At 37.1% G+C, this 14,410-nt stretch overlaps 2 protein-coding genes, 1 long non-coding RNA gene and 1 other non-coding gene across 4 annotated transcripts; 2 read left to right on the top strand and 2 right to left on the bottom strand.

Moving 5' to 3' along the window:
* Positions 1–71: 71 nt before the first annotated feature.
* On the bottom strand, positions 72–1,681 carry LOC141598693 (uncharacterized). The gene is made up of 2 exons (XR_012523618.1): positions 1,402–1,681; positions 72–381 (listed from the first exon to the last, which is right to left on the bottom strand). It is a non-coding gene; the product is annotated as an uncharacterized LOC141598693 (long non-coding RNA).
* LOC141598691 (thioredoxin H2-like) lies at positions 809–3,829 on the top strand. Its single transcript, XM_074418426.1, has 3 exons — positions 809–1,218; positions 1,461–1,583; positions 3,244–3,829. The coding sequence occupies exons 1-3, from the start codon at positions 919–921 to the stop codon at positions 3,373–3,375; spliced, it is 555 nt and encodes a 184-aa protein (XP_074274527.1). The 5' UTR covers positions 809–918; the 3' UTR covers positions 3,376–3,829.
* A 2,680-nt stretch (positions 3,830–6,509) lies between these two features.
* On the top strand, positions 6,510–7,614 carry LOC141598692 (thioredoxin H5-like). The gene is made up of 3 exons (XM_074418427.1): positions 6,510–6,875; positions 7,094–7,216; positions 7,325–7,614. The coding sequence occupies exons 1-3, from the start codon at positions 6,609–6,611 to the stop codon at positions 7,454–7,456; spliced, it is 522 nt and encodes a 173-aa protein (XP_074274528.1). The 5' UTR covers positions 6,510–6,608; the 3' UTR covers positions 7,457–7,614.
* Positions 7,615–7,721: 107 nt separating this feature from the next.
* On the bottom strand, positions 7,722–7,794 carry TRNAA-UGC (transfer RNA alanine (anticodon UGC)). The gene has a single exon. It is a non-coding gene; the product is annotated as a tRNA-Ala (tRNA).
* Positions 7,795–14,410: the final 6,616 nt, after the last annotated feature.

Genomic DNA, 14,410 nt, shown 5'->3' with positions numbered 1-14,410 from the left:
GGAATCGGGACTAGAAACGAGAGTAAAGGGGGTACAAAACCGCCTTAAATGGGGTTGAATATGCATGAAAATAGAGGGAAAAAGAGTGCAAAATGGTCCTATATCATACTTGTATGACTGTATCCTGGTTCTGTCACTGATGATAAAAGTAATCATCACACATTCTTAATGATCAAATCTATAATAGTTTTTTTTTTTTTTTTTTTTTTTGTCAGACTGAAAGATTACCATCTATACTATAGACTTAGGCATAGCATGGGCAATTCTATTAAGGTTTCGAGGACAATGACTAAGAGAAAAACAATGACAAGATAAAACTAGCGAAGAAAGGAAGTGAATGATTGATTTAGCGTCCCGGTTGATATCAGCAAAGCCATTGACCTGCAACACAAGAGTCATGCAGTCAGAAGTGGCATCCAAATGAGAATTTGTGATAAATTATACTCGTTGATAAAATGCTTTATTACTTGTTAGTTGTGACATTATAATAATGTTTAATTAATCAAAGAAACCAAGTTCAAATAATCTAAACACATGGGTGGCGATTTAATTGTCGTGCACATTATATGAAAATAGAAAGAAAAAAAAGGAGATCCTCTAAAACTTTTACAATTTTACTATGGATTTGACCTATAACTTCCAATTATTCCAAACATATCACACTAAAGAATTTTCCACATTATTTTTTTTGTAAGGAATCATTATTAATTAAATCTTAAAGCACCAAAATGTAGTTGTAAAAGTAACCAAGGAATAATCAAATATTCTCATAGCAATTATAAAAACCCTTGTAGGGAGTAGTATAACCATCACAACATTAATTAACACAATTCTATCAACATTTGTTAGTTTGCTCTCATCTCGATAAACTAATATATAACAGTTTTTCTAACGTGTACTCTAAGGTATTATTTTAACATGGGATCTAATTCGTCTACCTCTAATGGAAGAAAGGAAGCGAATGCAATGACAACTGTTCATGAATACAAACGGTCTGAGGCGCACCGGTGGACTAACGAGCCACCAGTGAAAACCGAGGTGGCTACCGCTACTCGTAATTTTAAAAAAACAAATGAAGATCAATCTAATAATATGATTGAAATTATTAGGCCGGTTGCATTTCTTAATCACTCTGCTAATACCAACCGGGTCATCTCCTTTAACTCGACCGCTACTTGGAGAGCACATTTTCAAGCCTCTAGGCAATCGGATAAACTGGTAAGTCAGTATAATAATACCGTAATAAGTTATTGTCAGACCAGTCACGTTGACACCCTTAAAGGTTAATACTTAATATATGTATAGTTCAATGTTATCGACCAAAAAAGTTGACAATTTTTTTTTTCTCAAAAAAAAAAAAAAAAAAAAAGAAAAACTTGCATGCCATTGATGTATGAGTACTTAATTAAAGTTGCATCGAGAACTGCATTGACATTATTATGTAACGCGTTTTTATACAGATTGTAATATTCTTCTCGGCATCATGGTGTGGATTCTGCCGGTACATGAGTCCCATCCTCGACGACCTTGCTACTCAGTACACTGACGTAGAGATGCACAAGATCGACGTGGATGAGTTATACGTACGACCCTTCTTAACTCGAAATTTATTTATATCTTGATAGACTAAAAATGAGAGAGGAGAGTGAAATATAAGGAGAAAGTTATTGTAAACTGACTCAATTATTAACGAATGCATTACTCGCCTTTTATAGGCTTACAAACTAAACAAAATATCCTAAACTAGTGGAGTAACCCCACGTCTTGCATCAACTGCCACTAACACTTTGGTAACAAATATTTGACCACTACCCTAATGCCTTATTAATAGGAACCATATTAATCTCTTAATCTCTAATTGACTAAATAATAGGAAGCTTATTCTAACTAATTTTGGAGCATAACTCCAACACACCCCCTTAATCCAAAATTTGTAGGATCGAAAACATATAATGCTCGACATATTATACCGAGCAAATTTGTTATCACGTCTTTCCCGGAATGGACTTGTGACTTATGAGAACTAGTCTTGTAACCTTCTTTCAAATATTAGTCGGACCTCTTTTAATCTCTTAGATGACAAACATGCTGCCTTGATGACCATGTGATTAAGTTCTACGCATTCTTTTGATTCATGAAGCACTTATCTTCGTAAATTCATACTTTGTATGTCCCCTATAACTTCTTCATGCTGTGATGCATTTAATTTCTTGTTAACAATTTTGTTGTTGATGCCCATTGTCATCAACAATCATTTCATAGAGTATTTTCTCTTTCCCAATTTGTGAAGCCCTTGTCTTCACCTTGTGACCCACTTTTTGTCACCGACCTTGTTGATGCCCGTTGTCACCAACGTCAATTGACGGAGTACTTTTCTCCATCTCACTTTGTGAAGCCCTTGTCTTCACTTTGTGACGCACTTCTCGTCACCCTCTTGTTGATGCACATTATCACCAACTTTTATTTAGAGCACTTCTCTCCAAAAACCGATTGTCGATGGAGCCTTTATCTCCACCATTTCATTGGTGCACTTCTCACCATACATGTGAAGCACTTCTCTTCACCCAAAATACGGTAGAGCCATTTTTCTCTACCAAACCCGATAGAGCACTTCTCTCTATCTCTCAATTATGGTGCACTTCTCACCATTTTTTTTTTACTCACCTTCTCTCTCAAATTTTTTTTAATGCGGAAATAAATCGATACAAGGGCTGCGTGGCTCACTTGTAACTCAAACAAAAAAAATGCGTGATTTTTTTTTTTTTTTTTTTGATCTCACCATTTTTTTTTTTTTGATCGCCCACTTTCGGGAATCGAACCTGGCTACTTGAGCGGAGGTGACAATTGTGTCTACCTTCTCGACTCAAGATAGCTCTGATACCACATGATAGACTAAAAATGAGAGAGGAGAGTGAAATATAAGGAGAAAGTTATTGTAAACTGACTCAATTATTAACGAATGCATTACTCGCCTTTTATAGGCTTACAAACTAAACAAAATATCCTAAACTAGTGGAGTAACCCCACGTCTTGCATCAACTGCCACTAACACTTTGGTAACAAATATTTGACCACTACCCTAATGCCTTATTAATAGGAACCATATTAATCTCTTAATCTCTAATTGACTAAATAATAGGAAGCTTATTCTAACTAATTTTGGAGCATAACTCCAACATATCTTACGTTGATTTTTTAGTATAATATTACTAACAATTCGATAATTGAATAAAATGAAAACAGGAGATATCACGGGAGTTTCGAGTCACTACAATGCCTACATTCTTGTTCATCAAGAGAGGAATAGAAGTCGATAAGGTTATCGGAACAAGACACCAAGACATTCGTACCAAGATTGAGAAATATAGGGCTTGATTAATCCAATAATTATGCATGGGTTACAAGTCTTACGATAGAAAAAAGTTACGTATATGCATGGTTATTTTATGTAAGAAATTGATATCGTACTAAAAAGACCTTAAAAAACGAGTTCAAATAATTGGAATTTAGAAGCGGCATTAATCTAGTCATATGTGAAAAACTAGTACGAACAGTCGAGTACTACAGTAATGTAGTAACGTATCTGGTGGTATTCTATCATTATTCAAAGATACGATAATTTAGTTATAATGATGTACGGAGTAGTAATCTATTTGCTGATATAGTGGTGTTCCTTAATCATTGAAAGAGTGATAATTTAGTTTGGTGGTAATTTGTTACGGAGTATCAATTATCGACAGTACGTTAATGGTAGACGTAAGTACGTAACTACGTACTCTAGTTTGTAATAATGTATTGCAACATTCAATATAACGAACGTATTGCTTAAGTATCAAGTGTATAACCGCCATCATAGGCAACAATCAATTTCACGTAGAAGATTGACGCTAATTTACCAATAATTTTGAGAATATATATTCTCGTGATAGCATGCAAACACACACTAGGCCAGCCGGTAGCCATAAATAACCATCACAAGATTGATTAGGTTAAGAAAACTTAAATCAAAAACTAAAACTTTTCACCTAAATTTCAATCAACAAACTCCGATTCACCTTGCGATTATTTCTTCTCCCTCTCCTCATTTTTGAGTAAGTTTCCCATAAATCGGTTTTATGATTAAAGAACTGTACATACTATATAAATACTTTGAAACCCTTATCAAGAAAAAACTGGTGGTTGGTCGAAATTATCTTAGTTAGGTTATTTAGGTAAAAACATCAGTTGATTTTACGACAACATAAGTGTAAAACGTTTTTATACAAAAATTATTATTAATTTGTTAATATGTTGTTTGGAATTAATACTCAACCAAGATAAGAGCAAGCTTAATTATTTAACATAGATTCGATATTACTCCTTCGGTCTCAAATCCCAATCATTTGTTTACCGTCTATTAAAATACTACTTACAAAGAATACTCCCGCTGTCCTGGTCAATTGTTATTATCGTTTGCTTTTTGGACACTATTCATCATAATGGGAGATAATCATTAAAATAGTTTCCAATACATAACATAAAATATAGTCATGACTCATGAGTGATCTTGTTTTTGAAGTCTTTTATCCCATATTGTAACAGAAGCAAGGAGAGAATCGTAATCTTAAAAGGTAGCATGTGTATGTCACTACCCGTTTGAAACATGTGTATGTCACTACCCGTTTGAAAGGAGAGAATCGTAATCTTAAAAGGTAGCACAAGATCATCGTAGACCCGCTCTTGCTTTTGAAGTCTTTTATCCCATATTGTAACAGAAGCAAGCAATGTAGTGGCGGAGTAAGGATCTAAATTTAAAGGGAGTGAAAAATTTAACAGGAGACGAATGGGTAATAGTATACGATACACTGTTACACTTGAACAAAGTTTGAAAATTTTAACTAAAACCTTTGAAAATCTCAACTGCCGGAAGACGACTGTCCCTATTAGCCCCCTTAGCTCCACCACTAAAACCAAGTATACAACTATATAACACTCTAAATTAGAATCGATAAATAAACTATGATCGGGATGGTGGGAATGTATTATAATACTCATATTACACCATTGAGCTATAATGGTACGTTATAGAATATAAAACCAATCATGTAACTTTAATCACATTAGTTTAAAGTTTTAAACTGTAGTTGGTTTTTTACATATACTAGGGCTATTGAGCTAGTTTGATCAGAAGGTCGTGAGTTTAAATCTCCTTTACAAAAAATCACTCGTGGGAGGTGACGTGTTAAGAATATAAATCAACCACGCGCTAGTTTACAACATTTAATTTTAAAATATTAAAAAGAAAAGTTGTTAGTAAGTGAGTGTGTAAACATTCGATACTTGCCACAAATTAAGGAACTTTTCAAGTGATTAGGACAATATTCAATATACGTTTCATTTGCTTGAATAACCTAGTATATCATAGTTCAACCCCCCATGATATTCGTTCTCCATGATTAAATATTATAACATACATTTTCATAAATAATCAATTTTTTTAATGTAGGATTCTCACGAGAATGTTCTGCAAATAAAATGAGTAGATTGATTTCTCAAAAGAAAAGGACGATAATATTTTATTATAAGTCGTGACAGAGATTAGTGACTTGCGAGATTTTGATTGCTCCCAGAATTGAGGTGATAGTTGAGAACAAATTAACGATCTTATATATACCTTAGCAAGCATGTTATTGACGAGCTTGGAACTCAGATCATGAGTGCCATCCTTACAACTTTACAAGTTAAACTAGCTGACATTTTCATGATGTTCAATAATGCCGTGAATCTGATAGTTGTCGCTTCAAACGACTATCAAACGATATCTGATTAGGGCTTTCCTAATAATCTGTTTGAGCTAGTGTTGTATTTATGGGCTTTCCTAATATCTCTTTCATCTGCTGGTTTGAGAAAAAGGAACATACATCGGATGTACTACCTCCAACTTTTTTGTTTTTTGAGCATATATGTATTTTTTTTGAACTTATTACCTCAAACTTTATTTGTTTTTGAACATATAATGTGTATTTTTTTGAGCATATTAAAGTTTATAAGTCAGATTTTAATATTTTTTCCGTCAAAACTAAAATTTAACTAAACTTATATGTAATGTTTTTGAGTTTTATTGTAATTTTTTAGAGCTTAATGTTTAAGTGAATAAACTCATAAACTTCATAGTGAAACTCGAAAACTTTAAAACAAAACTCAAAAACTTTATTATAATACTCATAAACTATAGAATTGGAGGTAGTACATCAGATGTATAATCTTCTTACGTATCTACCACGTTGATAGTGAATCACGTAAATCGTTTGTTTGTTATGACACAAAAAAGTATTCAATTTATATTCACTAAATATTGATTATACAACACATGGCTATTGTAATGAGAATTTGAGTCAATTGACGCACAAGGTTTTTTTTAGAGGAATCAATATTACAACAAATTAAAAATTCTTAAAAGTGAGACAACATATTCCGTTTCAAGTACTATAAAACACCATGCATCAAACTCTCTTAATCCATCAAACCAAAACCAAATCAATACCAAAATTCATAAGCCTAATTTATTCTTATAACATATTTTTCAAATTCCTTACAAAAAATAATTAACACAAAAAATAAAATTAAACATGTCAAGCTATTACAGAAGAGAAATACCAATTCAAAGCAAGCCTATTATACACACCCCTGCTTGTTACAAGTCTCCTGCTACCCAATGTTCTGAATTTCGCCAAATCAAGGCGCCTACCGGCCATGTACCGTCTCATTATGAAAACCGGTCCAATGTCATTGCTAGGTTTTCGAGTCACACCCCGAACACCAACCGGGTCATTGCCTTTCACTCCTCAGCATGTTGGAGGGATTACTTTCATGCCTCTAAGACGTCTGATAAACTGGTACATTCATAACTCCTACACTGTTCACTAAACGAAAAAATGTTATTCCCTACGTTCCAATTATTTGTTTGAATTTTTATTTTTTGTGACAGTATTTTTAATCAAAATTAAACAAATGATTGGGACGTAGAATAGTACATTTGTTGTCAAAAGTTATAAATAAAAAACGCGTACAGTCTACTAAAGAATACTGATTTATGGTTTGCATTGTTTTGTAGATGGTGATATACTTCACGGCTTCATGGTGTTCACCATGCCGGTACATGGCACCAATTGTTGACGAATTTGCTGCTCATTATACTGATGTTGAGTTTGACAAGATTGATGTCGATGAATTATATGTAAGACCTTATTATCATCAACATTTTTCTTAATTCATAAAAACCTGTCAAATATCAGATAAATTATTGTGCTAATTAATAAGTTGAAAAATCTATGAATGTGAACAGAATGTATCACAAGAGTTCGGAGTTCAAGCGTTGCCGGGATTTCTGTTCATTAAGAGAGGAAAAGAAATCGACAGGGTTACTGGAGCAAGACTCGAAGAGCTTCAAAGGAAAATTGAGAAACACCGGGCTTAATCATACGTCGTTAATTACCTTATGATCGATTTAAAGATATTATGGCTTAATAATGGAGTTATATTTGATTAATGTTCTAATTTAAATGTATTTCTGTAATACTTCGTAGTTCAGTAGTTTTTCTTTTTCGTGTTTCAAATGAGCCATAAAGGCAGTGTAACCGAATTATTACTTCAAATTTCAATACTTTATAATTCATTTATGATAATTTATTCCTTCAAAAAAAAATTATGATAATTTACAATTAAAAATAAAAATAAAAAGATGGAGATGCGGGGGATCGAACCCCGTGCCTCTCGCATGCAAAGCGAGCGCTCTACCATTTGAGCTACATCCCCTACTGACTATTCAATTATTCATTATTTTAATGGTTCCAATAATAAAAATTCATTAATCATTTTTTTTTCTTTTCTTTTGTTACAAAAAAACCACTAATATGTAATACGCGTATTTTCCTCGGTTAATGTATTATACAACTTATTTAATGTAGTTAGCTTTGTTACAAAGTTGTCGAGTTTTATTAACAAAATTATCAAGCTATGTGTGACGATCCGCACACTTGAACCCTTAGATTTATTTATGCTTATGTAATTTCATTTCCCTTGTACATTTGTAGTAAGTAATTTCTTAGTCTAGCATAGTTTTAGAATAGGTTTTCTTTCCATAAATAGGTATATCACTATTCTACACTAAACTTGTAATTTCAATGTTTCCTGCTACCAGGATGTAACTATCATATTTCCCTCTTTAGGGAGTACTAGTGAATGAAAATCTGCTTCCTACCTTGTGCCTTCGTATTGCTTGTTGTTGCTTTGTTGTGAACGACTCTTAGCCTTCACTTTACTAACAAGCCGTGTTTGTGGGATCGACACTAGGATCCCGACTCACACCCCCGAGACCGATTACGAGTGCCTAGTGCCTGACAAACACTAGTGCCTAACGCTCTCGCTTTCATTCTTGTCGAGTGTTGCCGAGACCCGAGTAGCGTGCTAGTGAGCGATCCATCACTAGTTCGAAGATCCTTGTCGCTTGCATCTTGCCTTCAGACGCGCAAGGGTGCGCGCCACGATCCGGCAAAAGTACCGGACCGTGACACTATGGTACAAATAGTTATTGAGCTTAACAGAATAATTATTAAACTCAATAATTTTGTAACATGGCTCAATAACTTGTAAAATTGCTCAACAACTTTGTGTAAGAGCTCAACAATTTTGACGTGGTTGTACAGTGGTTGTACAATGCTTATACAACTGATTGTAGGATAATATTTGTGTATTTTCCTTTCGATTCTTTGGCTGAAAATTTTGTGCTCTATATTTTGCTAAAACTTGAAATCTTCATGTTTGCGTCCCTAATCCATGTTAACACAATATTTTTGTAAAAACGCATTTTAAGAGGCTGACTCACTAATTATTTCTACTAGGAATTATTTTTATTCACATAAGCTCGAATTCTTCGGTTTATCTTTTAGGAAACGGGAAAGTCTCTTGTAAAACAATTGTCTTACTATAAAACATGGTAAAATCATCTAGTATAAAATAGTATAACATTTTTTCCGTCACAATTCAAGATAATAACGCGTCATAAATGAGAATGAGAATTTGTGATAAATTATACTCGTGTTGATAAAATGCTCTATTACTTGTGAGTTGTGACATTATAATTATAGTTATAATAGAAACCAGAAACCAAGTTCAAATAGTCTAAACACATGGGTGGCGATTTAATTGTCGTACACATTATATGAAAAAAGAAAGAAAAAAAAGATCCTCTAAAACTTTACAATTTTACTATGAATTTGACCTATAACTTCCAATTATTCCAAACATATCACTTTAATTTTTCAAAAGAATTTTGCACATTATTTTGTTTGTAAGGAATCATTATTAATTAAATCTTAAAGCACCAAAATGTAGTTGTAAAAGTAACCAAGGAATAATCAAATATTCTCATAGCAATTATAAAAACCCTTGTAGACTTGTAGTATAACCATCACAACATTAATTAACACAATTCTATCAAACATTAGTTAGTTTGCTCTCATCTCGATAAACTACTAACAGTTTTTCTAACGTGTGCCCTAAGATATTTTAACATGGGATCTAATTCGTCTACCTCTAATGGAAGAAAGGAAGCGAATGCAATGTCAGGTGCTCATGAATACAAACGCTCTGAGGCGCACCGGTGGACTAACGAGCCACCAGTGAAAACCGAGGTGGCTACCGCTACTCGTAATTTTAAAAAAACAAATGAAAATCAATCAAATAATATGATTGAAATTATTAGGCCTGTTGCATTTCTTAATCACTCTGCTAATACCAACCGGGTCATCTCCTTTCACTCGACCGCTACTTGGAGAGCACATTTTCAAGCCTCTAGGCACTCGGATAAACTGGTAAGTCAGTATAATGATACTGTAATAAGTTATTGTCAGACCATTCTCATTGACACCCTTAAAGGTTAATACTTAATATATGTATAGTTCAATGTTATCGACCAATAAAGTTGACAATTTTTTTTTTTCAAAAAAAAAAAAAAAAAAAAAAAAACTTGCATGCCATTGATGTATGAGTACTTAATTAAAGTTGCATCGAGAACTGCATTGACATTATTATGTAACGCGTTTTTATACAGATTGTAATATTCTTCTCGGCATCATGGTGTGGATTTTGCCGGTACATGAGTCCCATCCTCGACGACCTTTCTACTCAGTACACTGATGTAGAGATGCACAAGATCGATGTGGATGAGTTATACGTACGACCCTTCTTAACTCGAAATTTATTTATATCTTACGTTGATTTTTTAGTATAATATTACTAACAATTCGATAATTGAATAAAATGAAAACAGGAGATATCACGGGAGTTTCGAGTCACTACAATGCCTACATTCTTGTTCATCAAGAGAGGAATAGAAGTCGATAAGGTTATCGGAACAAGACACCAAGACATTCGTACCAAGATTGAGAAATATAGGGCTTGATTAATCCAATAATTATGCATGGGTTACAAGTCTTACGATAGAAAAAAGTTACGTATATGCATGGTTATTTTATGTAAGAAATTGATATCGTACTAAAAAGACCTTAAAAAACGAGTTCAAATAATTGGAATTTAGAAGCGGCATTAATCTAGTCATATGTGAAAAACTAGTACGAACAGTCGAGTACTACAGTAATGTAGTAACGTATCTGGTGGTATTCTATCATTATTCAAAGATACGATAATTTAGTTATAATGATGTACGGAGTAGTAATCTATTTGCTGATATAGTGGTGTTCCTTAATCATTGAAAGAGTGATAATTTAGTTTGGTGGTATTTTGTTACGGAGTATCTATTATCGACAGTACCTTAATGGTAGACGTAAGTACGTAACTACGTACTCTAGTTTGTAATAATAATGTATTGCAACACTCAATATAACGAACGTATTGCTTAAGTATGCTTAAGTATCAAGTGTATAACCGCCATCATAGGCAACAATCAATTTCACGTGGAAGATTGACGCTAATTTACCAACAATTTTAAGAATATTGTCTCGTGATAGCATGCAAACACACACACTAGGCCAGCCGCCAGCCATAAATAACCATCACAAGATTGATTAGGTTAAGAAAACTTAAATCAAAAACTAAAACTTTTCACCTAAATTTCAATCAACAAACTCCGATTCACCTTGCGATTATTTCTTCTCCCTCTCCTCATTTTTGAGTAAGTCTCCCATAAATCGGTTTTATGATTAAAGAATTGTACATACTATATAAATACTTTGAAACCCTTATCAAGAAAAAACTGGTGGTTAGTCGAAATTATCTTAGTTAGGTTATTTAGGTAAAAACATCAGTTGATTTTACGACAACATAAATGTAAAACGTTTTTATACAAAAATTATTATTAATTTGTTAATATGTTGTTTGGAATTAATACTCAACCAAGATAAGAGCAAGCTTAATTATTTAACATAGATTCGATATTACTCCTTCGGTCTCAAATCCCAATCATTTGTTTACCGTCTATTAAAATACTACTTACAAAGAATACTCCCGCTGTCCTGGTCAATTGTTATTATCGTTTGCTTTTTGGACACTATTCATCATAATGGGAGATAATCATTAAAATAGTTTCCAATACATAACATAAAATATACTCCCTCCGTCCCGGTCATTTGTTGTCCTTTCGTTTTGGCACAAAGACCAAGGAAAGAGGAAATGATCAATTACTAAATGACATGTGGATGAAATTGAGTATGAATGATCAAATTGTTCATCAAATGCAATCCTAAAATAGAAAGGACAACAAATGATTGAGACACCCCAAAATGGAAAAGGACAACAAATGACCGGGACAGAGGGAGTAGTTGATGGGGCATATTCTGCACCGCTGACCAAGTCAACACACTGAGCAAGGTCAAAGATATCCACAGCAAGTCAACGACTTAGATAGCCTAGCCGATGCATCCCATCGCTCACACACGGGTCTCGGCGTGACAACCGCCACCGGGACACACATCCGCGTACTCATATCCAAGACCCTCGGCGGCGAGTCAACATTGTCCGCCGGCCCGCCATAGGTCCCTTAGCCGAGGGGTAGATCGGTCTTTCCACCGCTAGCCACTTGGCCACTTGGCTACTACGTGACAAAAGGTGAAAGTCTATAAATACTCCTCAACCTTCATTGAGGAAAGGATCTCAGAATTATAACCTAAATACACTATTCATCTGGTAATATCTCCCTTATCTCTCTACAATATATACATAGCCAAGTTACACAGCTTGATCCTTGAAGTTTACTGACTTGAGCGTCGGAGTGAGTACGCTTGGCACACAGCCAAGCCCTCAGTTCGTTCATTGTTGCAGGGAAGGCCGCGAGGGACGATAGGAGCAAGAAGGATTCAGCTCAAGGCATTATTCTACAAGCCACGGGTGGTAACTAATCACTGCTCTGGAATTACACCCGGAACAATTGGCGCCGTCTGTGGGAAGAGCGACACTAGAAGCTAGTCACATTCATTCCCAAAACAAAAAAAAAAAAACAAAAACACAAACCCACCCAAAAAGCTAAGAAAATGTCGAAACAGCAAGAGGTGTTCGTAACCGACGAGCCCCTCCACCCAGATGATACCTTCAACAATTCTGGAGTCGAGCAGCCCTCCACCGGCGGAGTAATCCAACCGGAGTTCGGGATGCCGATAATGCCGATACGCCGTTGCGACCAACCAGGTCACCATCATGGGACATGTGGTTGACATAGCAAAACCGAAAATGGTCCGGACCTAATTAGCAATCGTCTGCTCACACCGTCACACCGACAAGAGCGGCGGAAACCACCCAGGAGACCAGGGCCCAAAACGTGACTCCGAGAAATCTGAACGGAGCACTAGGAGAAGTTGACCCGGTCAAGACGCTGGGAGCCCAAAGTGGGCGCGGTAGACCTAAGTCCTCCCCGCACTCGCGGAAGGACAGCGTCCCCGCCACACGAACGAGGCATACCCCAAAGGAGCCGGAGGAGTCCGACTCGGAGAGTTGGAGAAGGAGTCATAGTCGAAGAAGGAGCCCCTCCCGCTACGAGGGGAGGAGCCAGGATAGGGATGCGAGGAGCCGATCGCCACGTGTCATTCAACACGTGGTCAGGCAACCCCTCAACGCCTACGTCCTAGAAGTCCCGGTGCCAAACAAGCTAAAACTGCCACCCCTATCATACAAGGGGGATAGCGATCCAGCCGACCACGCTGAGGCTTTCGAGTCTTACATGTCGGTATGGGAGCAGCCCGACGAGGTCTGGTGCCGAATTTTCCCAACAACTCTGCATGGAATGGCTCAGAGCTGGTACAAAGGGCTTCCCGATGGCTCGGTGTACTACTACGCCGACCTGAAGGGTGCTTTCCTAACCCAGTACTCCTGCAATAAGAGAAGGGCCGTAGAGACCTCCGACCTCCTAACTATCAGACAAGAGGGGGGCGAGTCTCTCCGAAGCTACGTGAAGAGGTTTGATGGAAAGGTCCAGCAGATTCGAGAAATTAATCCCGAGCTGGCGGCCTTCGCGCTGATGAAGGGCCTCCCGAGGGGAGCCTTAAAAAACGAGCTCATCAAGAGCGGAGGCCTAGGCTGGGACGCCGCCAGGAAGCTGGCCGACCAGGCCATCAAGGTAGAAGACTATCACAAGACCTGGGTAGATCCCAGCGAAGCCGAGCACTCAGAAAAGAGGAGTCACCGGCAGGACAGCCAGGACGAAGAACGCCGCGACAACAACGGTTCGCGGTCCGATGGAAAACGCCGTGAGAATAACAGATCACGGTCGGACAGATCCGACCGGAGGCAAGACTCGGCAGGCGCCGGGTGGAATTCGGGAACGTACCACCAGAGGCGGTATAGTGAAAAAACCCCCCTCGTCGTATCAGCCGCTGAGGTCTTCGCCCTGAGCAAAAACGAGGGCCAGAAGTGGGAGAGACCCCCCAAGCCAAAAAGTGACGGTGACACGAGCCAGTACTGTGAGTACCACGGCCACACCGGCCATTTAACCAACGACTGCCGCCATCTGAAGAATGCCATAGAGGAACTAATCCGGAAGGGAAGCCTCGGCAAGTACGTCGCAAAAGGCCAAAAGACCGACGCGAGTTCAGATAAAAAGTCCGTTTTCGAACGGATAGGAGTGATTCACGTTGTCATCGGGGGCAACGAGAACGGAGGGTCCGCTCATGGGCACAAACGGCACCTAAACGAGCTATATCAGGCCATCAACTTTGTGCCCAACTCAGGGATCCCCTCTGCAAGCATCCCCGACATGACTATTGGAAGAAAGGACTACGAAGGGGTCATCGCCCCTCACAGCGACCCGCTCGTAGTCAATTTAGACATATCCAACCACCTGGTCAAGAGGTGCCTGATTGACACAGGCGCATACACGAACATCATGTTTAGAGAATGCTTCCTCGGCCTCGGCCTGAAGATCAAA

Source organism: Silene latifolia, chromosome 9 (genome assembly GCF_048544455.1).
Source record: "Silene latifolia isolate original U9 population chromosome 9, ASM4854445v1, whole genome shotgun sequence".
Taxonomy (NCBI): Eukaryota; Viridiplantae; Streptophyta; class Magnoliopsida; order Caryophyllales; family Caryophyllaceae; genus Silene; species Silene latifolia.
This window is presented reverse-complemented; position numbering and strand designations above follow the sequence as displayed.